Here is a 27,848-nt window from a genome sequence, read left to right as displayed (position 1 = left end):
CAAAGTGGGTGAGAAGTGCAGTAGGGAGTATGGATTACAGTGCAACTTTGGGGGTAAAGGATTATGGGAATCTATGTTTTTGGGGGCAATCCCAGCCATGTTCTGTATCTCTATTCAGAAGCTTACTGAGACAATTTAAAGGGAAATTCTGGTGTTTGTTTCTGTGTCTCTGCACAGAAGCACTGGTTGCCCTCCCTGGGGGTATAACAGAGTACATACACCATGCACAGAGGGCAGTAGGTGGAGGACATGTCCTTGTGCTGTCCGGTAAGTTTTTGTGAGAGACAAATTGTTCTGTCATTGACCCTGGTTACACCTGGTAATGTGATTCAGTCAATCCAAAGTGGACACTTCAAGTACGTCAGTTTTTACCTGACATTAAAATGCGTCTCCGCATTCATCTCGAGTGACCACTTCAGATCGAATCTCACCTCCCTGCTCTATATGCAAATAAACACTAGCATCATTTCTGTTTTCAAAGACTAAATTAGTTGTCAAGTATCCTGCAAATTAAAATGAGTTTGCTCTTTTATACTGATGCTTTTCCCCAAATGGAAATCAGACAGCACGTTTCATGAGTACTTCAACCACGAGAATCCATTTTGTCTGTTGTTGTGGCTTCTTCTTCTTCTTTGTATGTACTTCAGCTTACGCAGAAGATTTCAGTTGAGGAGGCGGTCCTTCAGTGTGGTACAGGACACAGTGCTAAAAGAATGCAGCCCAGACCACCTCTGAATGTGGTCTGAGCAATCAGATCTCAATGAATCCTCAATGTATCATGGGTGCATTTACACCTGTAGTTAGAGCTGTCCACTTGTGATCAGATCACCCAGGACACACATTAATACCGTAGACTGTATCATTAGAAATGTCTGTAGTCTCTGTGACGTCCCCCATAGGTCTCTGAAGAGCAGTTGTGAAGCTCAGTGTGGTCGGCTCTGGCCGTCGCCATCTTGGCAGTCCTGACTCTGCCGGCTCCCGGCTAATCCAAAAATGGGCAAAGAGGTGGAGCTGAGGCGGGCTGAATAAAGCCCGGACCTTAATATTTTACTTTAAGCCTTGATATAATTCAAACAGGTTAGTTATAACAGTACAGTTATCATGAATGGGGAAATTGTCTATAGAGGCCAAAAGTGTTTTCTGTACCAGGCTGTAAACAGGTTTATTTTAGCTGTAAAGGGCATTTTAATATGGGGCCTTATGGAGCCAGCCTCAAGTGGTTTTTGAGAAACTGCAGATTTTGACACTTCGGTATTCACTTGCAGCCACAGAAGTTACTGCTGGGTTTCCACTCAGATGTGGATGTTTGTGTGTGCAAATTAAACCTGTGCATGAAAATGCACTTTATTAAAAAACACACTCTTAATTATTCCTATATTTAAGCTGTAATGTATTTTAAGTGGAATTATCAAAATCTCCAGCACAGATCAACATTACAAGTAAATAGAAAAATAAATTGTGCTGGTTTTCCAGTCACTCTAACACAGGCATAGTTTTCTTGGAGCCAGCATCTAGTGGCCTTTGCTCAACTGTGCTGGGTGCTGTTTGGGTCCCTGACATCTAATGATGCTTTCCTACAAATGCAACCCAGTTTCCAGCAGCACCACAGGCACACTCTAATCCTCTGACTATGGAAACACCAGCAGCCAGTTTTTGTGTGCTTGTATCACTTGGCTGTGCAGAGGTTCTCAAAATAAAGCCCTTAAATTGTCCTCTGTGCACTATTTAGGACTATAGAAACAGGTTAAGGCCCTGCCTTAGACAAACTACAGTGTATAGAGCAATGGATTGTACTTCCTTGTTTCCCCAACCTGTAAGTCAGTTTCTGAGGGGCAGATGTCCTTTATCAAAAACTCAGCATCACATGATTAACACATTGCAGTAGCTGGTCTCCACCAGGAGGGGGCTGTATGCTACAACACACATCCTTCAGTTCAGCCTAGGTATTTAGAGTATCTAAAAGTTTCACAGTGAGTCGTGTGCATCTGCCTGCAGTGCTCAGATCCCCTCAAACACCTGCTGTGTCTCAGATGAGTCTCTCCTCCGGCGGGACTTTGAGCATGCTGTCCATCTCCAGCCGAGCCCCGGCTAGCTCCTGTGAGCTGGGGCTGTACGCGCCCTCCGACTGACGCTTCTTCCTCGCCGTGAGCACCACGAAGGTCAAGCCAATGATCATTATCAGCAGGCAAAAGCAGAGCAGCGGGATGGCCACCACCAGCCAGGGGACTCCCTGTTTATGTGCTTGTTTCTGCAGAGACACAGAGGGCAGAGGTTGGACAAAAATGTCACAAAGGCTTTGTATAGTCTGTTGTAAAATGTCATGCTTCAGCTATCTGAGAATTTAGTTTATTGCATTTTAATTATATGTTGCTAAGCAACAATGCACAACAATCTCCTTATTTCATGACAATGTCAACAGTCCAAATCACATGAAATCTGATCTTTTCAATTCAGATATGGGCCACTTTCATATGTGGTCCAAATCAGATTCAGGTCTGATTCTTTGCAATGTGACCTCAGTCATATCAGGATTCATGTAACTTTTACAGCACTCTAGATCTTAATTTGTCATGTGACTCACTTCAGGACTGTGATCTGTTAACACTGGATCTAATCTAATGAGCCACATTCCAAAAATAATGTGCAGAGCCAAACAAACAAAAATCTGATCCAAGCAATAAATTAGAATTAAGCAATAAGGCTTGCAGTGTGAACACAAGCTTATACTGAAGGAGAAAAATTTAACAAACATACGTTAGTGTCACAGATAGGACCGCTGTAACCAGTCGGGCATTCGCACACGAACATGTTGAAGCGATCCAAACAGGAGCCACCGTTTCGGCATGGGTTAGACTCACACTCATTGATCTCCATTTCACACCTGCAAGACAGGAAATGCATTAAGTCAGATTTGGAAAGGACAGAAACATACAGACAGAGAAATCTCAAAAAGTCTTTATGACTTTATTAATATTTTAAACAGCTCACAATAGTTTCATTTGTCCAGGCTTGGAGATATCTGCATCAGAGAGTTCTGCTTCCACCGCAATACAGTAGAGGGGAATGGAATAGGGTTTGTGCTGCTCAAAGCTCTGAAAAAATGTGTGTCCCTGTTACTCCACAAGGAAACGGACACCACACAGATATCTCAAAACCTGGACAAATACAACAAGTTATGCATAGAATTTATATTCCTGGAGGGACTTAAACAAAGTACAAACGTCAGCAGGAGGAGTGTCTATTACACCACCAAACAAAACACAAAACCAAAGTTGTAATTTCAGTGAACTGACCATTTAATTACTTTGCCTCTCTATTCTAATACACAAGGTGTGTGAATTAAACACCAGTGTGTAAAATTTAACTAACAGAACAACACTTGGCTTCCTAGCATGTAGAAGAAACCAGGTTGCCACAAAAAATGGTAAAAGGCTGTATCTAGAGCTCTTGACATGGATGTCTTAAGGAGAACTGAATACAGCGTTGGAGGGGGGCTCTGTTTATTCCTATGGAAGTTGCTCAGTGGCACATGTGCCAAAAAAAGTTCAACCCAATCTACCCGATCTTCCACATACGGTATGTTTTCACAAGCACACTAGAGACTTCTGCTGACCAAGCTACTAACTTCCAGCTTAGCTTTCCACTAACTTGAATGGAAATAAAATTATTTAATAAAGCGCCTCTTCTTGACTTTCCAAATGTTATCGATCCGAACTGATCAAATTCTGATTGGTGATGCTTCGGGTTGTTATCTATCGTCTTACAGAAAAGTGTCTTTGGGCCAGTGTGCATCACATCAAAGATGCCCTTTCCTTCATTACATGGTTTGGCCACTATGTCAAATTGTCTTCAAGGCCCAGTGCTCTTCCTGGGGGCTTGTGGCGACCTCGATAGAAGAGTACCCACTCCCTCTGTAGATAAAAACACCAGACCTTTAAGACTGAAAGAGTCAAATCTATCGTAAAAGTGAGCTCACCTGCTGCCTGTAAAACCTGGCATGCATGTGCAGTTAGCTCCCCACAGCCCATCATTGCAGATACCTTCATTTGCACACTGGACATCTTCGCCACACTGTATTGGAGGATAGTCCCATCTGGTGGAAAAGGTGTTAAACACTGATTTAATGAATGATGAATGAAATGCCAGAATGTTGTGTTGCTTTGTGCAGACACTGTATGCTAAAGCCACAGAAAGTGAGTACTCACTGGCAGAGGGGGCCTCTATAGTCCTTGGAGCATATGCAGGTGTACATGTTGGGTCCATCCTGGCAGGTGCCTCCATGTTCACAAACGTGATGCTCACACTCGTCGAGATCCTCATCACAGAGCTCACCAGCATATCCAGAGTGGCAACGGCACTCAAAACCAGCTAAGTAGTCCTTACAGCTTCCGTGGACGCAGGGCTGAGACGCGCAGTCATCAGTGTCTGTTTCACACTGCTCTCCCTCCCAACCCGAGTCACAGACACAGCCGAATTTATTAAAGAGGTCTTCACAGGTGGCTCCATTTAGACAAGGATCTGAATCACAAACAGGGGCACTGGAACAACCCAAACGAATCTTTGCTTTGCCATCCAAATGGAACTGCGATGGCTGTGGGGCTTTATTGTCATCCACAAAAGGAAGGTAGACTCCTCCGACTCTCAGTGCACCCAAGCAACCAGTAAAGCTCTCTGCAATAGCCAGCGTGGCGCCCTTCTCATTAAGAAAATTAAGGCTTCCTGTGCGCTCTGGCACGCTGCTGGCGTCTGTGATTCCATCCACGGTGATGACCCAGGGAGAGGCTTTGCGTTCCTTCTCAACCATTGAAATGTTCACACGGTGCCAGCTCCCATCAGCCACTCGACGAACTCCTGTAAAGGTCAGCGTCTCAACACTGTTGCCAATGTGAATCTCCACCCGGACTGAAGAGTCCAGAAGGCCAACCATCAGTAGATCAGAACCCCAGGAGGCTCTGAGGAGCATGGCGTTCTCTGAACGAGTCCGCAGCTCCATGTATATGTCAGAGACCGGTTCAGCCAGGGAGCCTCCAGCACTGTAGTGCACAGGGTTGTTCTCAAACGTGGCATTGTACACACCTATGGGTCAACACGAAGAGATTAATTTACATTGGTTTGCTGCAGAACTACCAATATTATATTATTTGCATGCTGTTTGTATAGTAACACCATCTTCAAACAATTAGATCAAAGTATTTCCAAGGGCGCTAGTATTGCCAAAAGAATATGACACATTTCTGACTAGCCACTAATAAAAGCATCCAGATGTTCTTACATTCATATCCATCAGGAAGGTCCACACAATGACCGCCATTGACACAAGGATCACTAACGCACCACACACGTGTTTCACAGGTCTTTCCAGTGTATTCCTCCGGACAAGAACATGTAAAATCGTTGAATGTGATGGTGCATTCTCCTCCATTTTGACAAGGCGTCATCTGTAGAGGGAAACATTGAGATTTTATATAATCCAGACTCAAATAACTCAGCCAACATTCTTCAGAGTTTTAAAACTGTAACTATTGTATTGTAGGACAGGTGTCAAAAACTCAAGGGCCAATTCTGTGTCCCATTTCTGTGCCTTCAGCATTGGGCAAAGAGTTCACCTTCATATAACTGTTGGGAACAAAGGAACTACTTCCTACCTTGCAGGTATCATCACTGACGCAGCCCTCCTTTACATTTTCAGCATCACCTGGCAAATACACTTCCTCCTCATCTGAGCGGTTCCAGGAATCCACATCTAGATGCACCAAGTCTAAACGCAGGTCCTGCAGGCAACCTTTGTAATGCCCCCCCCACACATCAGAGTCCAAGTACCCTGGAAGTCCTCCTACAAAGGCCTGGTCCCCGCTGTTAACAGTAACCTCAGGGATCTCTCCTATCCCATAACGAAGGCCTGCGTGCTCAAAGATCACCTGCCTTTGTTGGACCTCCACCTGCAGGAGCTGCTTCTCGCCAGTGGTCACAAATATTGGAGCTGTCAGCGGGGAGCTGTTAGGCAGAGAGCTGACAAAAACCCTCCCCATCCCCAGGTAGACTGAGAAGTAGACCTCGCCCCCCTCTTCGTCTGTGGGCCTCCTCAGCTGGAACAGCAGCCCGTCTGGCTTTAAAGACCTCAGGAAGAAGGACACGTTGAAGTTGCTCCCGTGGTTCTTACCTACATCGTAGGCACTGAAACTCACTGTGTCCTCATGGCTATATGTCCACGAGGGGAATTCTGTCAGGGAGGATTGGAAGTTTGGATTAGAAAATTTTCTGCAGGTGGCAATCAAATGGGAAATAAATGTTCTTATTGTCTGTGTAATGTGCACTTAATTATTCATTATTTTTGAAGTAGTAAACAGAGGTAAGTCAGTACTATCACTCACAAAGAGCCAAATGTCAAAGTAGAACAATAGACCTTTTTTACAGCAGCTATTTTGACATGACATAGTAGGTTAAACACAGGTGTTACCCAATGATACTAATAACAAACAGTCAGGATGCTGCTATTGTGCATGTTGGCTAGCATGGCTCTGCTACACTGAATGGAACATAGCCTTAATTAGTAGAAGAAGTAGAAGAACTACTGTTTATCTTACAAGTACATTGGTTAATATATTTGTGCAGTGGTGGAATGTAACTAAGTACTGTAAGTACAGTTTTAAGGTACTTGTACTTTGCTTATATGTTTCAAAGGGAAAACACAACACAACATTTATCTGATGGCTGTAGTGTCTTTTCAGAGGAAATGATTTGCACACCCACACAAGTGTTTTCCTCTGACTGATTAGACCTATAGTCCGGGTGGGGCTATGTTCAACACGTTAGGTCTATTTATTAGGCCTTATTCTAAGCCTACTTTAGTGTATCAGTAATAACAAATCAATAGTTTATAAAATATCTAATAATGACAAGGTCCACTATGTAAAATATACTTTAAAGGTTATATATATGAACTTTAAAACTTTAATATAGCAGCTAACAGCTATTCTCTATGTAAAAATATAGTGGAGCCATGGTGTCGCACTCCCCCTGTGGTTTGTTTACATAGCCGGTCTGCTCCGTGTGCAGCTGAGTAGAGCAACTGAAACGTTTTTATCATCTACATTGGAGATTATTTGTCTCCAAGGATTAATGTTAGCTTCAACCAAACCAGAGTTGGTGACTGTTGGAAAGACAAACCATCCAGTGGCAAGTGAATTTTGCATATATAACCTTAAAGTTATATATGTAAATTACACAGATGATGACTGTTTTGACAAGATTTGTCATCAGGTTTATTAAAACTTGCTGGAAGTGCTTACCTTCAGAGCAGCTCTCATGATGGAAGGGACGGTAGCAGTCACACTGATAGCTGATCCACTGGTCCACACAGCGTCCATGTCCGTTGCAGGGGTCAGGCGTACACCATTCAGTCTTACTGCATCCCAGCTCATGGCCTTGGTCCTCTGGAAGTGTTTGGGGTAGGATAGGCTTAGAGTCGATCATCAGGTCTTCCATACATCCAATGAAGTCTGCTCCACTAACAGAGTACTCTAAAAGCTCCTCCGGTGCTCCACCTACATAAATATCAGTAAAGGCTTCGGAGGGCTGGAAAGGTGGTTCGTCAGCACCACCATCTATAACTTTGCATCCGTCCTTGTCACAGCCAGGTCCTTTCACAATCAAAACCAGACCTTCATTATCTACAAACACATGAGCATCTCGCCAGTGTCCGTCACTAACCAAACCAGAAAATGTCACATCCATTTCAGACTCCTCAGAAAAGACTTTTGCATGAAGACCACCATTGACGAGCTCCAGGAGGAGGTGATTGTCCACATCCCCTCTGTAGAAGAGCAACATATTGGGTAAAGTTGTCCGGAACCGTAGCTGTACCCCAAACCCACGATGAACACGGTGCTCAACCTCCCTACGGATCCTTTCTTCGAGAACAACCTGGATGTGAACGAATCCAGGAGTGGAGAAGGAGAACGTTGTTCTTGTGGAACACTGCTCATCGTAGAAGCCGTGAGGGCACAAGCACGTGTGACCGTGTTCTCCACCCTCTAGCCATGGGTGGCAGGTGGCTCCATTCTGGCACTCGTGGTCCACACAGCCGTAGAGTTTCACATCACAGTGGTCACCCCCCCAAGGAAGGTCACCTGGTTCTGCCTCAGGACAGTGGCAGGTGTAGGACGCCCTGCCGTCTTCACACCAGCCACCATTCTGACAGGGCTGGCTCTCACATTCATCAATGTTCACCTCGCACAGCTCACCTGGAAAGAGACAACATGGTTAATAAACTGGTGTATACTAAAGGTTTCCAGAGCTGGACTGGAAAAGAAAGGGAAGAATGGTGTTGCTGTTTGTTTTTTTCTCTATTTTTCTTGCTGTCAACAAATCACATGAAAAGACCAAAACTCATGTGTTAATCCATCTCTCACTACTTTCTGACTACCCTACTCTCAAACTCTAGCCTCAAAATATATGGTTCAAAGATGATCACCGTAGTGTATACGCTCAAACAGCAGGAAATCATACACTTGTTAGGAGCAATTTTCAGCAGTGGATTAATACACTCATTGTCTAGAGAATATATATTTCTTTTTTGTGTACTTTAAAGGTCCAGTATGTTGGATTTAGTGACATCTAGCAGTTTAGTTGCAGATTGCCACTGACTGAATAGACTTTTTTCACAGCAGCCATTTTAACATGAAATACCTGGGTAAACGCAGGTGTTACCAATGATACTAATTAAGGGTCCATTCCATTTTGTGTAGCACAGGCTTTCAAGGGACATGCACAATAGCATCACCATGGCTGCGTTTCATTAGTTGTTCAACATGCCCTCGTTCACTTGCCCTCGGCACTTGCCCTCGGGGGAATCCCCGCCGCCATCATAAGTGTCGTTCCAATTGTCTGGAAAACTGAAGTGAACTTGGTGAGATGGACCCTCGGAGGGCTGAGGGAGCGAGTGAACAACGATAGTCACTCCGAGGTGGATATCACCCACAATGCATTGCAGTTTATGTCATTGCCGCTATAACGCCGACGGCTGCCAATGAGTTGACTCCAAGGGCAAGTGCGTTTCATTTAAATCCCCCGCCCACTTTCCCTCTGCGCTCCAAGTGGCCTCCGTGCGACGTATGCTGTTACGTCATACCAAGGGCTGAGGGGAAGTGGAACTACTAATGAAACACAGCCCCTGACTCTGTTTGACCTGAACAGAATGGAACCTTACTTTGTCCATTTGTTAAAGGTGCAAGACTCACCTAGAAATCCAACAGAGCATGTACAGGTGTAGCCATTGATCTTATCCTCACAAGTGCCTCCATTCTGGCAGGGTTCAGACTCACACTCATTAATGTTGACGGAACAGTTCTCTCCTGTAATGTGAAATAAATTCAATAATTGTTAGAAGATCTAAAAAGGTGTGAGAACTGAGATTTTTGCTGACTGGTTTCTTTAGTCTTACTGACCCGCAAACCCGGGCTGACACTGGCAGATATAGCCAGCTGCGTCTGCATAGCTGAGCTCCCAGTCCAGATCCCAGTGAGATGGATCTGAACGCTCAAAACACTCCCCGTCGTTCTCGCAGGGCTCCTCGGCACACTCATCTATATCAACCTCACAGTTTGCTCCCTCGTAGCCTGGAAAAAACAAGAGACACGTTCCACACATGTTGGATTGAATGTTTTGGTGTTGAGTGAATGAATGCAGATGGAACTCTACACTGTTATGTGTATTAGTTGTAAGTCAGTTGATTTCTCCTCTGTTAGCAGCTTGTGTCTCACTGGAAATTACACATGCTGTGTGAGTATCTAATTTACGCTTCCTAAATGCCACCCCTTTTAGCTCTGTGCTGCAATAATAGTTTAGCAAGCCTGGGTCAACTTCTTCCTTTCTTGTACTTAGATATGCTATGTGCTAGGCTAATCTATGTTGAAAATACTACATTTTGAAGATTTTTTAAAGTCTTGTACACAGTGCCTTTCTAGTCTTCTGAAGCGCTACACCACATTAACCCATTCAACTCTCAACTAACTCATTATTACTGTTTCACACACATTCAATTTGGTGTTCAATATCTTGCTCAAGGATACTTCGACATGCAGGAGGGATTGAAAAGCCAACCTTCCGACTAGCAAACGACCCGCTCGACCTGTGAGCCACAGGCGCCCCCGTTAGCTGACTAGCTAGCTAGTGTTTTGCTACAGCATTGTTAATTACAGTAAAAAATGTTTTGAGCTGATCAGGGAGGGAAAATATCACAAGCTAATAATTATTACTATTGCTAATTACGCTAGTTAGGTAGTGTTTTGTTAACATTAGCTAAGCTAAGATGTATATGTTACTTTTATTTATATCTTTTTACCATCTTCTTTGGTAACATAGATAAGTCTAGCACATAGCATATCGTAGTACAGGAAAAGAGGGAGTTGACTGAGGTTCCAAAAGGAGCGGGACTTAGGAAAGGTCAGTTGGTTGTGTAAAAACCTACAGCTAAAAGTGCTCCAGGCTGAGAGGGACATTGGCTCAGCTCACAACCTTTGCATGGCTTTGTGTTTTTACAGAAATGTTCAGTGTGTAGCATGTAGTTCAGTACCTGGCCAGCAGAGGCAGGTGTATCCTCTGACTCCCTCTAAACACGTGGCACCATGCTGACAGGGATCAGAAGCACACTCAGGGATGTCCACTTCACAGTGGTCACCCTCAAATCCTGTATCACTGCAGTCACATTCATAGCTGCAAAAGACACAAATGAGATTGTATACAGCAAGATATCACAATTCCAACAGTGAGCAACTGAACAGCAACCAACACAAGGTTTATTCAAAGCACTGGGGACTGACATGCCCACAGCTTAGAATTTTGCATGGCTGAAGACCAGGGTTGGGAGGGTTCCTTTACAAAAAAATTACTAATTACCTATTATAAAATTTAGTCAGTAACCTAATTACGTATCACAATATTAAAGCAACTTGATTACTTTCTGTTACTTTTGTATTACCTCAACACTAAATATTTAAATAAAGACAAGAGAAAGGACATTTCAATAAGAACTAAATATTTACATCAAAATGTGTCCTCTGCTCAGTGTATTTTTAAAAGAAAAACTCAGCCAGAGGGGTCTAAAAGTCAAATGTCTTGGGGCCAATGCTGGCATTGTCATCTCATAGGAGGGTCACTTCAATGATCAAGTGCTACAAGAAAGTGTAATATTCTGAAAATATTTTATATTATCATTTTGTATCATCTTTGTTTTCACAGCCAAACAACAAATGAAGGCCTGAGACCTGATCAATCGTTTGCACACATTTGCAGGGACCTTTGACCTTTGGCATTATTTTACGCCAAATTAAATAAATTGTTAAAAATATAATTGTGTTTTTATTTTAATTAAATATGAAGGGGGTTATTTAAATTGATATGAAATAACTGTAATTATGTTATATTTTTGGCATCATCAAAATAAATAACAAAATAACGGTGAAATTTCCACCCAGTGAAAGCATTTTCACTAGAGACCATGATAACGAATTGGCAGCTGTAAGATTAGCTATGGTTTCACTGAGACCAGAGTGCTGTTGTGAAACTCTGGGTGTTGTAATGTGTGCGCACTGCACTGCATAAATGTATTATAAAATTGTAGTCCCGGTAATAATAAAATTTTTTTACTAACAGCAATCTGCTTACGTCATTATTTCAGTAATGGATTACAGCTACCTTTATCTTGATTATGTAACTCTGTTACACGTAATCCTTCACTCCCCAAGCCTGTCAAAAATGAAGTACCAATAATGAATGCTGACTCCAAAAAGCTTTCCAGTCATTCCCAATGTATGCAATTCCAACACTGTTAATGGACCCCATGGAGGGGATTGCTCGAGGATTGCCCCATACCTGTTAACCATGTCATGACAAACGGCTCCATTCTGACAGGGCTCACTGGCGCACTCATCAACGTCGACCTCGCAGTCGATGCCATCGAACCCGGGCAAACACTCACAGGAGTACATGGCGATCAGATCGTGGCAGGTGGCTCGGTTGCGGCAGGGGCCAGACTCACACTCATCTATTTCAATTTCACAGTTGACTCCTGGTGGAGGAGGGCAGTTAGACTGGGTGAGACATATAGAAGCAGTGATGGTGATAGTCATAATGAAATAAATCTTATCTTGTTGTAGTCAAATGAGCAGATTTATTGTAATTAAGCACACCAACCACACTGAACCACCCACACATCTATCTCAGCGTCTATTCTGGTCTGCAGATACCTGCCATGATAAAAGCCTTTCTCTAAACAAACTGATAGAGCGACAGGAGAATGCAGCAGTGCTGATCTGACCCCATCACTCTCAGATAACACCAAGCTCCTCTGACACAGAGCAGACTCATGGGGAAAGAAAGGCACACAAGAAAAGAAAGATGGGAGTGTTTTCTGTCACCCTGCACAGAGACTTTATCTGAGGTTGCAGATAAGACGCCTGACTGAAAAACATCTTACTATGCACTTAAAATACTCCTCGTGCCCAGTTTATCAGGAACAAACAAAACACTTGGGAATCAACAAATGACAGCAAGGAACAAGTAGTAGAAGAACCTCTAGAGGAACAAATAAATGTTGTCAGGGAGCAGAGAGTCCTCATCTGGCTGCTGATGTGTTCTTTAAGGAGATGATTAATGATGCCAACACACATGCAGGAGGCTGAAGCAATATTAGGTAATTACTGTATTTTCTCTTGATTTATTAGCACCAGCTAATAAACACTGTAGATTGTGTTTTTCAGGTTTCATTATACTGTACAGCTTACATGTTTGGAACATTCTAAAAAAAAAAATCTAATCCTTTCTAGTCTTCTGACCACTCAAAGCACTTTTACACTATGTGCCACATTCACTCAGTGATGGCAAAGCCCATCGAACAGAGACTAGTGCATTCATTCATATTCACACACCAATGCACAGCATCAGGAGCAATTTGGGGTTCAGTATCTTGCTCAAGGATACTGCGACATGAGCCAGGGATCGAACCAACAACCTTCTGATTAGTGGAAGACCCGCTCTTCCTCTGAGCCACAGCTGCCCGTACTTTTTTTTTTTAAATTACCGTATTTAGGAATATGCACCATGTAAGCATAACATCAACTGTAAATAATAATGTATTATCCAACTGACCCTTCCTAAGTCCTGCCCCATTTTGCTCTGTGCTCCAAAGGTTGATTGGTTATTGGAGCAGAGAGAAAAAAAGGGGTGGGATTTAGTAAGGGTCAACTGGGGGTAAAAGCTGTCTGTCTGTGTGTGTTAGGGTTAGGCAAGTAGTGGTTATGGTTTAGGGATAGGGTCTCCAGGAAATGAATGCAAGTCTTTTTAATTTTCCCAAAAGTGACATGAATGAGTGACTGTAGTTGTGTATGTGACTTCTGGATGTACCTCCAAAGCCCTCCAGACACTCGCACTCGTAGTGGTCCTTTTCATTGATGCAAGTGGCGTTGTTCTCGCAGGGTCGTGAAGCACACTCGTTGATGTCGATCTCACAGTTGTATCCCTGGAAACCAGGCACACAGAAGCAATGGAACTCTGCCACTCCATCTATACAGATAGCTCCATTCTGACAAGGCTCAGACAAACATTCATTCACGTCTTCCTCGCAGGTCTTCCCCTCAAACCCTTGTGCACAGAGACACTCAAAGCCCTCCAGTTGTAAAACACAAGTCCCACCGTTCCTGCAGGGGTCATCGATGCAGTCGGTCACATGCGTCCTGCAGTCCCCTCCTCCATACCCTGGAGGACACCTGCAGAAGTATCCATTCAGCTGGTCCACGCAGAGAGAGCGGGGTTCGGAGCACGGGTTGCTCTGACACTCGTCGACCTCCTCCGTGCAGTTGTCACCTGTCAGTCCGTCAGGGCAGATGCAGTGGTATTCTGTGGTTCCAGGGGTGCTGGTGCAGTTCTCACACGGAGCAAAGGAGCAGGCGTCGTAGAGTTCATCACAGTTTTTGCCCATGTATCGGACCCCGTCTCTGGCACAGATACAGGCGTAATCATCCATGGTGTCCACACAGGAAGCTTCATTCTGGCAGGGCGCAGACAAACATTTATCTGATGTAGCTGTGCAGAGGATTCCTGAAAAACAAAGGAAATGTTGCTGAGAAATAATTAATGAACCATAAGATTATGAGCACTGACAAGTGAAGTGAATAACACTGATTATCTGGTTATCATGGCAGTGGGTGGGATATATCAGGCAGCAAGGATTTGAGCGAGTTTGACAAGGGCCATCTTGTGATGCCTAGACGACTGGGCCAGAGCACCTCCAAAACTGCAGCTCTTGTGGGGTGTTCCCGGTCTGCAGTGGTCAGTACCTATCAAAAGTGGTCTAAATAGGGACATTTGTGTTTTTTGCGAATTTCGTGGCCACCGTAGTTTCTTCAACACACTTTACAGACCATTCTCATAAAGATATAGAAATCCCAGGTCGTCAAATACAGACGTGAGCTGTTTTCGGTTGGTTGTAATCTCCAACTTCACCGCTAGATGCCACTAAATCCTACACCGGTCCTTTAAGGCCGTAACCTGTGATATGAAGGGTCACAAGTTGATTTCAAGTAGTAGATTTCAAAGGATGAGTGTGTAGGATTTAGTGGCATCTAGTGGTTGGTGTTGGAGATTGAAACTAACTGAATCTCACTCACCTTCTAACCTTATCTACAATGAGTGTTTGGTTTGTGCCTTCTGGGTTTCTGTAGAAACATGGTAGTTCAACATGATGGACAACCAGTGGCGTTGTAGATTTTTAAACGGATCATTCTAAGGTAATAAAAACACAACAATTCTTATATTCAGGTGATTATACACTAATAAAAACATGTTGCACGTTTTTCATCAAGGTAAAACAACATGCAGCATGAGTTCTAATGATGTTTTACTTTGAAAGGTATCAGGACCACTGAACGATATATTTAGAACTGCAATCTGTCCAAATAACTCAAGTAACCTGAATTACAAGTCACAGGTGGTTGGACTGTTCTGGGATCAGAGTGCACACATAATGACACTTGGTTCATGTCAGGTCAGTCACACAACTAACAGCCAATATACAAGTGGATGAGCTGAAATAATCAAGTGCCACCAAAATAGGTCACATGCTTTTAAACCTGTTAAACTTATTAATTCTGACATTCCCTGTAATCTGCTCTGACTTCATTTGAAGAGATGGACTATATGGGAGTCTCCTAGCACTCATGTGTTCAACCTTACCTATACTGTACGACTAAACCCTCCCACACATGTTTCACTATCTGCTTTGAAGTATAAATTCTTGACTCGGGCTGTTTTAGCCTTTCTTGCAACTCGAAATGAGTCGATAATAAAACAATTCAATTCAATTCAATTCAATTTTATTTGTAGAGCGCCAATTCATAACAGAAGTTATCTCAGGACACTTTTCAAATAGAGCAGGTCTAGACCATACTCTTTATAAAATTAATTACAGAGACCCAACAGTACCACCATGAGCAAGCACTTGGCGACGGCGGCAAGGAAAAACTTCCTTTTAAGAGGCAGAAACCTCAGACAGAGCTCTAGGTGGGTGGTAGTCTGCATTGACCAGCTGGGGTGAGAGAGAGAGAGAGAGAGAGAGAGAGAGAGAGAGAGAACAGAGGTAACAACAAAACAATGAAACTATTTCGAATTAATATTATTTTTTTGGCAATCACAGAGCTGAGCAAACCTGAAGAAGCTGCAAGCGAAACGCGTTGCTCCCTCTTAAATAAAATCACAGTAAAGTTATTCCACTGTGTGGTGGTTCCCATACTTTTCTGACTGAGGCTGTACAAGCTTTGCACTGTGTCTCAACTTTCTAGTCATTCCCAATTTATGCATTTCAAATACTGTTTAGGGACCCTAATAAGGAGAAATGCCCTAAGCAAAAATAACACATTTATGTTTTTTTTCCAAAACTGCATGAGATTAGCATAAAATGGGCATGTCTGCAAAAAAGACACTAGTAGTGGGTACCCATAGAACCCATTTTCATTCAGATATCTTGAGGTCAGAGGTCAAGGCATCTCTTTGGAAATGGAAATGCCAGTTCTTCCATCGCTAAAATTTTGCCTAATTTTGGAGCATTTATAATATGGTCTGGACAGGAGTTAGGTTGCCAAAATGTTTAAGTTCAGGTGCAGTTTTCACCCAAAACAGAACTTTAGAGTGAAGGTTAACCTTTTAGGTATCTATGCCCATTGCCTCACAATCTGTCCAAGGCCTCTAGGGCCTCTAGTCTTATTTCACAAAGATGTTTGAGCAAAAGTTTCACAGTTAATGAATACTGGGCCAGCCCAACAAGCTGTTCCTTTTATTGGATAAATAATTGTGTTTCTTGTGTCAATTAGCTTGTAGCCAGTGCAAATAATGACTGTATTGTGCATTATCTTCCATGAATAGACGCTCTCTCAGTTTGTGGGGCTGTTCTATATGTGATTTCCCAAAGTGGATGTGAACATTTCAAGTGGGGGGTGGGGTAGTTTAGTGAGGATTTACAATACATACGCTGTCTCCCCTCACCAGCCAATGCCATGAGGTCTCTGTGGAATCAGTCCACATTCCTTTTATTGGGCCAATCCCAACTCCCTGTCCAAAATACCCCCATCCACCACTACCAGCCTCCCAGCCCCCGCCACTTTGATCAGTGTCCCGTTTCCAAATTCTCGCTGAAGTGGAAGATATTACCAGTGAAGGGAATTATGGAGGCGGAGAAGGGGGATGCAGAGGTAGATATTTAATGAAATATATTAAATGAGATACATTGACAAAGATAGTCATTCTTATGATTTGTTGCAACAGTTAGCCTTCATTGGGCTTTCAGGAACAAGAGGGAGGCCAAATCAGATTTTTATACACATTTTGACATATTTTCCTCTTTGACCCTTTCAGAAGGCTGTAAATCTCTTTGACAGTGCAGATCTTCCTATAATCACAGGCAGAGGAGTTCAGAATGTGAGTGAGAAGACAGTAATACAAACACTAATCATGACCCTATTACAAAGCTGATAAGTTAGTTCAATTGCTTTAAACGGCTTAAGTTTAACAATTTAAGCATGAAAGATATTTGAGTAGAAGTAACTAAAGTATTTATTGTTAAGATAACTTTGGTAAATTAAGTGAATTGTACCAATTCCATTCAGTTAATTGATGTTACACTCATATACAGCATTTCTCCAAACGTAAATTATTATTATTATTCTTCATACCACCAAGTTGAGTTTACTCAGTTTTCTTCCACTAAAGCAAATTATTACATCACCTGTCAAAACAGCTGACATACGATAAAAACAATTTAGAATTAATTGATTATCTAAAAGTAGCCAATTTTTTTATTTTTTTTTATCTTAACACTTCATTAAGAATGATTGGAATGTCTGTGTGGGCTTATGATCATTAATAAACTGAAATTAAAACAAACATTGAAAAATGCACTGCAAACAACTAAGTTGCTTCAGCAGTATATTTTTGAGTTGAGTTTAATTCATGTGAATTAGTGACTTTTGGAAGATTCATTTATGTTAACTTACTTCTTTTATTAAGTTGTGTTATCAGGTTTTACAATTTTAAGGGGTGTAGGGAAGACCACCAAATCTAAGACTAAGCATAGCCAATTCTAACTTAAGTCAATTCAGAATGACGAGAGGCACCTACATCGTCATGTCTGGAAGCAGAGGGCCACTGGCCAAGTGACAGTATTTGGCAAGCTTGGAGTGAAAATAGGCTGTAATTTCGGCTAAAGTTAAAGCAATTTGGGTTATTTCACACGAGAGATTTAATGTTTGTCTGTTCCCCACTGGAGTAGGGGTTCTGTTGGAAAAAGATATTTCTGTCCACCACTCAGTATTTAGCAACATTTAAACCAGCACTGAAAAACAGTTGTACAGCTGCTGTTTGCTCATGTTGCCAGCACTATCAATCTGATCTAACCACACCCCCACAATGTTCCGATGAAGCAGATGGGCTGGGTTTCAGTTTGATGGTTTTGGTCAGAGAGGAACAGGTTGTGACTACTTAAAGTATAGGTCTGGTGATATTCTATATTTTTCCTCCTGTCAACAAATGCCATGACAAACCAACAATGATTGTATACTATGTATTGTGTGTATCAAAGCCTGACGTATCTTATTTTTCTGTTGTCCAAAAACTTAAATGTTTTGCAACTCAACAGTGTTGCACTGGATGACATGTCCTGCTACCCCAAATACTCACTATGGAACAAATGTGGATTAATCAACTGCTGAAAATAGTCCCCAAAAAATGCTCGATTTCCTCCTGTTTGAGTAATAAAAACTACAGTTACCAGCAGTTTTAGGAAATCTAAAAAAGGAACTATATATTTGTAAGCTGTTTTTATAGATGTATGTCTGCAGTAGGAACCAATGGGCTTGAATGAGAGCCACAGACAGGAGAAGTCAGATATTATTGGAGGACTAACACATTGTTGGTTTGGATCTTTCCATGGGATTTATGGCCTGTCTGAGAAAACTGGAGACTCTACTCAAATACTAAAGTATACCAAGTATGCAATCAAAGTGCATGTATAGTTGTCCGATGTTTTGGCAGTCTCTCCTTAGCCGTTTTATTTCTGACCCCAATAGCTGTATGCATCTGAAGCCCACAAGACCTTATTTAGCCTGTCACAAAGGATTACAATAGTTACCCCCCTGGCTATGGACCTATGAACAACATGGAGTCATTCTTAATGACACGCAAAAAGCTTCGCCATTACACTAGTAGTCATAGTAAATGTAATCATCTAAATCCAAAGGCCAGAAAGTATGAAATCAAAGCTGGTCTCTTTATTTACTGGGAACTGTTTCTATAGAACGGGTCTCAGGCATACAGACAGGAGGCAGCTGGCACTCTGGTGTGGTCAGAGCAACCAGGAGCTGAAGTGGACTTCAAGAGAAGCACACCATTATCATACTCAACAGCACTGTGTCTGCTGTGGAAAGGTTTCTGGGATCCACAATATCCCAGGACCTAAAGTGGGAGTCCAACATTGACACAATCAGAAGGCTCAGCAGAGGACTACTGTGCCAGCTCAGGAAGTTCAACCTGCCTGAGCTGCTGATCCAGTTCTATACCGCACATCCATCACTGTCTGGTTTGGATCAGCCACCAAACAGGGCAGGAACAGATTACAACAGAGAGCACCAATCATTGGTGCCATTCAGCAGTCAGAAAACGTAACTGGTCCTTGTCGGTCAAGAGATTTAGGAGAAATAATCTCAGTACAAAGACAAAATGCCTGATTACAGATTTTATGTTATAGACAAACAAGAAATAAGTTAAAGTTATATTAAAAACACTAATGGATGAGCATGCTCCTCAGTCATCAGTGTAGTTTGTAACATGCTGTTCTCCTTACATCTTAATCCATAGTCTCTATACTGTGTGTGGACTATGGATTATAATAAAAACTGACTGGACTCCTAATGATTGGATAGACTATGGCACTAATTAATATTTAAAATGCCACAGCATCAACACCTGACTGTCCTATCCCATAACCCCATATATGTTTAATATGCCCTTTGGCAGCTGGTCTCAGGTCTGCCAGGTGAAGGCAGCTTTAAAACTGTGGCCCAGCGTCGCCGTTTTGAAACAGAAGGTTGTTGTCATCTCCAATTCTGGTTGAGGTGGGTCTTCCCCTAAGTCTCAACTGTAGACACTAACTGTGTTTGAACTTTACAGATTACAGCGGCGTGTTAGCCACCTGTAGGCCAGAAGAGTCCCAGGTGGCTGTCAAGGGCTTCAAGATTAGGTTCAAGTCTCCTCAATGTAAGAGGGAGACCAGGATAATCATGTTAATTTGGTGAAGGGGTGATCCTTTGCTTACTTGATAAGAAACTTAAGTGCTGTTGGGTCAAACATGGGTAGAGAAACATTGACCAGTCATATGCCATGAAGGGTCGAGTGTATTCAGGCGTTTATACTTGATTTAATGGATTTATATGTGTTTAATAAATTACATTCATGTGCAGCTAGTCTGCATAAAGCCTCTGCTTGGAATGAGTGCTACATTCAACAGTTCAAGCCACAGTATTCATCTGAATAGGTTTTCTCATCATGTTTCACTGCTTATGTTTTCCGACATGGTGTGCCTCAAGGGTCTATCCTTGGTCCCCAAGATTACGTTCAATTACAACATTTAGGCCCTATCTACAGCCATTGTTTGTTTTGGCGGACTCCATGGAAAGCGCCCTGTGGCATAGATAAAAACAGCTCATTCTAAGGTAACGAAAATACGATTCTTATTTTTAAGTGATTATACACAAATGAAAAGATACCTAAGAATATTATATTCCATTTTTGACAATAGATCCTCCTAAATAATACATAATGGACATTTAAAACCATAGTAGATTAGCTGGAAAATGCATTGTCACTAAGCTGAAAGCAGGGCGGTTTTTCTGAGCTCATGAAAAGTTTACTTTTTAGAACTATGTGGATCTCACAGGACAGTGACGCTACAGGATCATATAGAATATGATGCCTTACTGTAGATTAAACAGCAGTTCAGGTATTTTGACAGCTAATCTGAATTGTAAAATAGTGCATCACTCAACTGGGGTTAATGCGTAGGAACACGGAAGTTCTACAGTTAGTTAATGGATGTCTCTCTCTCTCTCTCTCTCTGTCTCTCACCCCAACTGGTCGAGGCAGACGACCACCCACCTAGAGCCGAGGGGTCTGTCCAAGGTTTCTGCCTCTTAAAAGGAAGTTTTTCCTTGCCACCGTTGAATGGTAAATGGACCTGTACCTTTCTAGTCTTCCGACCACTCAAAGCACTTTTACACTACATGCCACATTCACCCTTTCACACACATTCACACAGTGATGGCAAAGTCCATCAAACAGAAACTAACATTCATACACATTCACACACCAATGCACAGCATCAGGAGCAATTTGGGGTTCAGTATCTTGCTCAAGGATACTTTGACATGTGGCACCAGGAGCCGGGGATCAAACCCACAACCTTCCAATTAAGGAACGACCCACTCTGCCTCTGAGCCACAGGCGCCTGCCGTTGCCAAGTGCTTGCTGATGGTGGGTCCTGAGATAACTTCTGTTACGATTTGGCGCTATACAAATAAAATTGAATCGAATTGAATTTAATTTCTGATGGCGAGGTAAGGCAGGGAATGTATTCCAAATATAGTGTTTATGTGGCAGCAATGTGATTGCTTAGCTTCTGTGCCAGGACTCCTGTCTGCTTCTCTAAACTGGGGGAGTGCTGATTGCCGTCTACTGTAGGTAATACACTGACTGTGGGCCTCATACAACACCTCTTCAAAATATCTGAAATATCCCATTAAATGTGTTGCGGAAATGTCATCATCATGTTTGACCCTTGTCTGAACTCTGAACATGTGGTCCGTCTTTCCAAATGAGTGCAAATATTCTGGTTTAGTAGATTTGTCATCTGCCACTTTTCATTCTCTCATTTCTGTCTCTCTCTCTCTCTCTCTCTCTCTCTCTCTCTCTCTCTCTCTCTCTCTCTTCCATTATGCACACCCTCCCCCTCTTTTTTGATCCCCATCTTCACCACCTTCTCCTTATCCACCCCCCACTTCTACTCTTCATCCTACTTTCCCTCCCCCTCTTTCACCCGAACAGGTTTGGTGGCCTGCCTGACCTCCAGAGCCTTTTCCATGTTGTAATCCCTCTGGCCTCTTTGGGCCAATCCCCTTGCTCCTCTAATCTCCTGGTGGCAGGATACCTGCACAGATTACAGCTTCGAGCTCCAACCTCAAGCATGTGTCCACTCTATTCCCTCTCACATACTCATACATACTAAGGGGCACACTTGTCAGGATGTCCAGGATCTGGTGGAAGTGGAATAAAACTCTAGGTGGTGATGAAAAAAGGATTCTGTAAGACATTATAATGAGAAACCTTTAAAATATTGACTTTGCATATTGAATTTTGAGTTTCTCAGTATAATGACTTTTTTTGTCACACTGGCATAAATGGGCTTCCATACTACGTTACATTTTACAAGTAATTTCACCCATGCTTTTCATGGTGATTCACAAAACCTTATACAAAACTACTCGTGCTAGAGTATCTGTGGCTTATGAATTAGTTTATGATTCTATTGTTCCTATAAAACATGCTGTGGTTATCAGATATGGTATAAAGTTCAATTAAAGCAACTGATGTAAAATAGTCCAGACAACCTAAATGAAGACAGACACCATAAACATTCTCAACATTCTATTCTATTTATTCTACTCTCTATTTACTCTATTTATTGTAATCAACTGTGTGACATAAGGAGAGTCCTGAAACTATTATCCCGATCAGTCAGTCAGCCAGTTATTAAAACAATTAATGCTAAATTAAAAAATGGCAACAATCCAACAATGTTTCCAAATGTTTCCAACAATGTTCAAACTCAGAGAAATCTGTCATTTTATTCAGGTAACGCTGCGTTTCACCGGTCGCCTGTCAATGGCGTCATACCCCCTTTGTGCCTGCGTCAGTGTTGTGGTTGTCTGCCAGAAGCTGTCATACATTGACTGTTGATCCAGTCTGAAGCCAAATTGTTACCATCCACTGTTTAGATCTTGGTGCTTTTTAACTCTAGATTTGAACCGGATGAAGGATTTTAGTCATCGGACGTCTGGATCTTAAGTTATCAGAGAAACAAGCTGAGCTAACGTTAGCAGCAGCTCGGCTCGCAGCCCCTCCGGGACGTCCTTTGTCTGTCCAACAGCGTGGGAGAAGCAGTGATTTTTAAGGTGGAACTGCTTTATTCAGTGTGTTTAGTGGTTTTAATCAGCGGGTCTGTTTGTTTTGGAGAGGAGGAGACCTCTGTGGGTAACTGGGCTCCCGGTAGAAACCTCCTGAACTACGAACAGTGAAGGAATCCGGGAGAAGCTGACTGCAATGACGTGGTGAAGACAACAACTCCCATGATCCCACCCTACTTCATCAAACTTTGTCTTTTGTTATTGTTTTGATGTGACCCCCTAATTGCAGAAATTACATATTGTACATTTAATGTGCAGTGTATAAATGTGTAAAATATCAGTCACGCATTATTTCAAAAATAATTATACTATAATAAATTCAATCAAAACATAACTGTAAGTTCAATAAACCACATTTTATATTTAATATTAATATTTTCAATGCAATTGTTAACTGCAGTAAAAAAGAGTTGCCTCCCTGTAACTACAGTATGTTTTAGTGTTAATGCATGATGACAAAAAATGATTGATGAAATGTAGCATTTAAGTGTTTTTTAGTTACAAGGATATTTAATAAATCAGACCCTGATGGCGTAGCACTGTATAGTATGTCTTTATATTGCCTTTTTTTTTTTTTTTTACCAAAAAGGTTTTGAACTGGTTGGGGGGTACTCGACAGAAAATGTATGAAAAATGTTTGAGAACCATTGCTCTAGGGTGCTCTCTCACAATAAATGCATCCGCCCCTGCCCCTCAAACACCCACTGGTGGTGGAGTTTGCAACTGGTGGAATGGAAGTAATGCAGCAGAAAATGGAAATACTCAAGTAAACTAAGTATAGTACTTGAGGAAATGTAGCTTACTTATCACTATCATTATTCATTAAATCTACTCAATCTGAGAATTTGACAGAAATGTGGAAAACTGGAGCCTTTACATGACTTAAACATAGGGGGGAAAAGTTGGAGATGTTGTGCATATTAGAATGCATATAGAACCCAGACAGACACCCAGCACAGACCCTGTGACCTGACCGTCATTCATGGTAATCCCCAGAATACACACACAAGGTTGATCCTGACACCTGTGCCTATAAGACATTGACGCAGAGGAGACAGATCAGACAAAGACAGCCAGGGGGACAGACGTCCCGTTCACCTGATCCAACTCCACTTAATACAGCCACACCCTGGTTGCTGATGGTTTAGGATACATCCCAAATACCTGTCTGTCTCTCCTCTTGTTCTCTGTCTGTCTCTCTACCATCAACTGTCCAATAATCGCCCAAAACATTCACAGCTCAGCTAAAGCATCACACAGACACACAGTCAAGTTTCTCTGTCACTGAACACACATACACAAACAGAGCATCCTGTCTGTCAGACACTCTCAATGATATCGTCCCTTAATTTGTAATAATCTGTATTTTGTCTCTGACCTCCCCCTCAAACAGATTAGCAGCTAGTCTCTCTTTTATTTTCTGAAAATTAAATGAAATGACTCCAAACTGTTTGCTTTTGTTAAACATTCACTGGATTCCATAAATACTGCATTTAGTCCTGGCTCATTATGGACACATGACTGTTTATTCTTATCTGTCTAACAGAAAGTTTAGTTCCTGTTCTCCCGTCTACATGGAGGTGACAAATGAATTTTGTCCACTTACACAGAGTCCAAATAGCAATAATCTCCCATTCCTCATATCTACTTTTTCTCTGTCAGAAATCAGTACAGACATGTTGTACTTCCCAGGCCAAGTTTGCTGTCTGAATCTTGCTATTTGGCATATTAGTAAGAGAGCACTCTGCTATTGTTTTCCTCAGACTACAGACTCATTAAAGTTCCACTCCACATTTTTTCCCAGTCACATGCCTGCAGTACCTCTACACCCCCCAGACCTGACCAGCCCCTCAAATATTCACAACTTGAATCACTCATGTATGGAAGGTATAAAGCTGCTGGGTGCATAGTCAAACAATGTGAATGATAATAAAGTCAAACACAGCTGTAATAATATAGAATTTAAATAATAAGGAAATAAATATATAGTAGAAGACAAATTATGTACATTGATAAATAAAAATGTCCTTGTGTACAACCAAATATAGTATGTTATTAACTATTTATTAAATGCTTGAATACCGCGTAAAAATGCCAAATAGGGGGACATAAAGTAAAGTGTAGACCATAGACTGTATAAATAAAAATTGATGTAGTCTCTGTGACGGCACCCACCTGTCAAGCAGCCAAGTCCTTCATAATGTAATAAAATTTAAACAGGTGAGTTAAATAAAAATTCACCCCCTGTACAGTTGCCTCAAATAGCCATTTAAACTTCTAGGTTCCCATATTGTGGTCCCCACAAAGCTGTTGGAACCATTAAGTATAGTGGGCTCCTGGTTTTTGGAACCCACAAATAAAGCAAAACAAGCCACACACAAAACTTATTTTGTACAAATACATGCACACTAACTGGTAAAATACAATAAATAAAAACTGTTGCTGACTGATACAATGTTGACTATAATGTTTTTCTGTACTTTTATTCAACCAGATCCATTGATCCAAGTCCATTGAGAACCAGTTCTTACTTATAGCAACAACCTGGCCAAGAGGCAATGTCAGCAGGGGCGGATCTAGAGAAATATTGATGTGGTGGAGACTTTAAGGGGTAGCAGAAATATCTGCTGATTTAATCACAGACATCAATATTTCGCTTAGAAAAGCCCTAATATACTATATACTATATACTAATATAATTTTTTCAAATACATGCTTTTTTCTTTTAAGTCTATAATGTGGCAATAACAGATCATTGAATTAATTTCCCGCTTTTTAACACATTATTTTGAAAATTCATCTAAATTAATGTGTTGAATTTGACAGCTTTTTACACAGCGTCAGGAGGCAAGTCGGTACGAGAAGACATCAAAACATAGATAGAAACCAGTATTAGACATAATTAAAACATCACAATACGTATACAACAACAGAAATCTATGTACTGTTTCACAGAAAAGCTGATTCAAAAGCAGGTGCAGTGATCACGTGTAATGAGTTATTAAAGAAGGGTAACGCCATGTGATCTGTACCATCTTTTGCAACTCGTTCCAGTCACAGGGAGCGACAAACTGGAATGAGTAACGGCCAAAGGAGATGCCAACTTTAGGGGTGACTACACTAATGAGTTTGCTAGAGCATAAATAGCAGTTACAGTTGGAGATATTGAGTAGTTAGCAGAGATATGGAGGGGTTTTGCCAATGATAGTTTTATAAATGAACTTAAACTGATATGGAGTGATGGCCTGTTGACTAGAGAATACAGGTTGCAGTGATGAGTCTTGAAAGAGCGAATGGCAGTATGGTAGGTGATGAGGTTTGGAGGCAAATCTGTAGATTAAGTCGCCATTATCCAAGATTTCGAGAATTGTCATCTTAACCAAGGTGTGCTTTGAAGCTTTTATATGTGACATTAAATGTCCATGCTTTGATACAATTCAGAGAGTTGACAGTTATATGAGTATGTTCTTCAAACTTGATGCAACACTAAACTTTCTGCACATTGTATGACCTCATTCTGCACCTCCATTCATGCACAGACACATATGAATGAGTGCCTCTCTGCTGATCTCCTCCCTGTTTGCTCTGTTTGAGTATGCATGACTGGGGAGCGCTGCCCCTGATTCTGAACCAGTTGTGTGTCAAATCTAATAGAAAAGGCAAGTAAAAAAATGAATTTGACTATTAGCAATGCAATCGTACACCAGCTACTAATGTTTAAGAATTCAGTCAAGATATTTGTCTACAAAGTATCCAACAGCATTAGTAATTAATACGAAATAGCCAAATGCTTCTCAGTATTGTGAAAATGGATTTATCCTCATCATTGCTGTACCCCAACTCTTGGACTTTTATTTTATTGAACTATCCAATAAATGATTAAATGCTGGCACTAATATGTTATTCCTTAGTAAATAAGCACTACAGTAAATATATGTGAGGTAAAATACACTCTAAAAAGTAACTTATTGGACCTATTGTCACCACTTAAATAAATGTGTGGTTGCAACATAACATTTCTAATCGATTGATTTAGATTAACCTTTTTTCATTTTTAACATTATATGAGTTGTGTTGACATAAAGAACGTGAAAAAACTAGTTAGAACAGTAACATTTTTACAAGTAGCCTAATCAAAAAACTTGTTTATGCTACCAATTATAAGTAGTAATTTAAATATTATTTTATATTATTTAATATTTATTTTAATACCTTGATTGTAGAGGAAAAGCTAATTCCCCTAACTCAATGTAGCACATTTGTAAAACGTAATTTCATTGGAAGTTGCCACGACTTAAAAAGATTGATGCAAAATGCTGTGTTAATTTTTATTGTTGAGCCAAAACATTTATTTTTAGTGTAGCTCCCATAGGTATTTACGCCCGTATAATAATAACTCTTTCCAAGCAACCTGTTGCCTTCACAGAATAAGGATTAACTTCAAACAAGCACGTAGTCATTAACACCCTGACATTCCTTTCAGCACTTCACATCAAATTACAATTACACCCAGAAATGGCCTTCCAAAAGGAAGTCTTCACAGGAAAACAGCAGAACCGTCCTTTCCACTCACCCCATTTGAACATCATCATCGTCAGCAGCACTGTCTTTAGATTCAGGTGAATTTTTCCCAACTCCATGATGAAACCACTGTCCTGGGTCCGCACAAGACCACAAGGTGTGTAAAAAAAAGTGAGAAGTACTAAAGTACTGGCATGCTCACTATGTTGCTGTTGCCCTGTGTTTAGAGACTGGCATACACACACTGCCCATGCTTTGCTACTAATGAGAGCAGCACTGGACTCAAACAGACAGCCCTCCCTGCTCTGGACTCACAGAGTGTAATCAGCCATGAGAGCGGAGAGACGACAGGAAAACATGAGCTGGATTAACACCTGCTGATACTGATGCTCCCACTCTGAACTCCTGTAAGGGACGGCATGAAGACAAGAAAGTACAAAAGAAAGAAACACAATAAAAAGACATACATGTTCAACTGTTAGTAAAGTAAAGTAAAGTAGTAAGAGGTGAAAGATTTTACAAGATGTTACATTATAATTACAGCTTTCC

At 41.5% G+C, this 27,848-nt stretch overlaps 1 protein-coding gene across 1 annotated transcript; it reads right to left on the bottom strand.

The window, feature by feature from the left end:
- Nucleotides 1–28: 28 nt before the first annotated feature.
- crb2a (crumbs cell polarity complex component 2a) lies at nucleotides 29–27,543 on the bottom strand. Its single transcript, XM_051412249.1, has 13 exons — nucleotides 27,352–27,543; nucleotides 13,402–14,094; nucleotides 11,872–12,067; nucleotides 10,574–10,713; nucleotides 9,447–9,617; nucleotides 9,240–9,353; nucleotides 7,290–8,243; nucleotides 5,646–6,220; nucleotides 5,273–5,438; nucleotides 4,206–5,076; nucleotides 3,977–4,093; nucleotides 2,755–2,881; nucleotides 29–2,248 (listed from the first exon to the last, which is right to left on the bottom strand). Exons 1-13 carry the CDS (start codon nucleotides 27,416–27,418, stop codon nucleotides 2,027–2,029), a joined length of 4,413 nt encoding a protein of 1,470 aa, XP_051268209.1. The 5' UTR covers nucleotides 27,419–27,543; the 3' UTR covers nucleotides 29–2,026.
- Nucleotides 27,544–27,848: the final 305 nt, after the last annotated feature.

The sequence above is a fragment of the Dicentrarchus labrax genome, unplaced genomic scaffold (assembly GCF_905237075.1).
Source record: "Dicentrarchus labrax unplaced genomic scaffold, dlabrax2021, whole genome shotgun sequence".
Taxonomy (NCBI): Eukaryota; Metazoa; Chordata; class Actinopteri; family Moronidae; genus Dicentrarchus; species Dicentrarchus labrax.
Note: the sequence above shows the minus strand (reverse complement) of the source record. Positions and strands in the feature narration are given on the sequence as shown.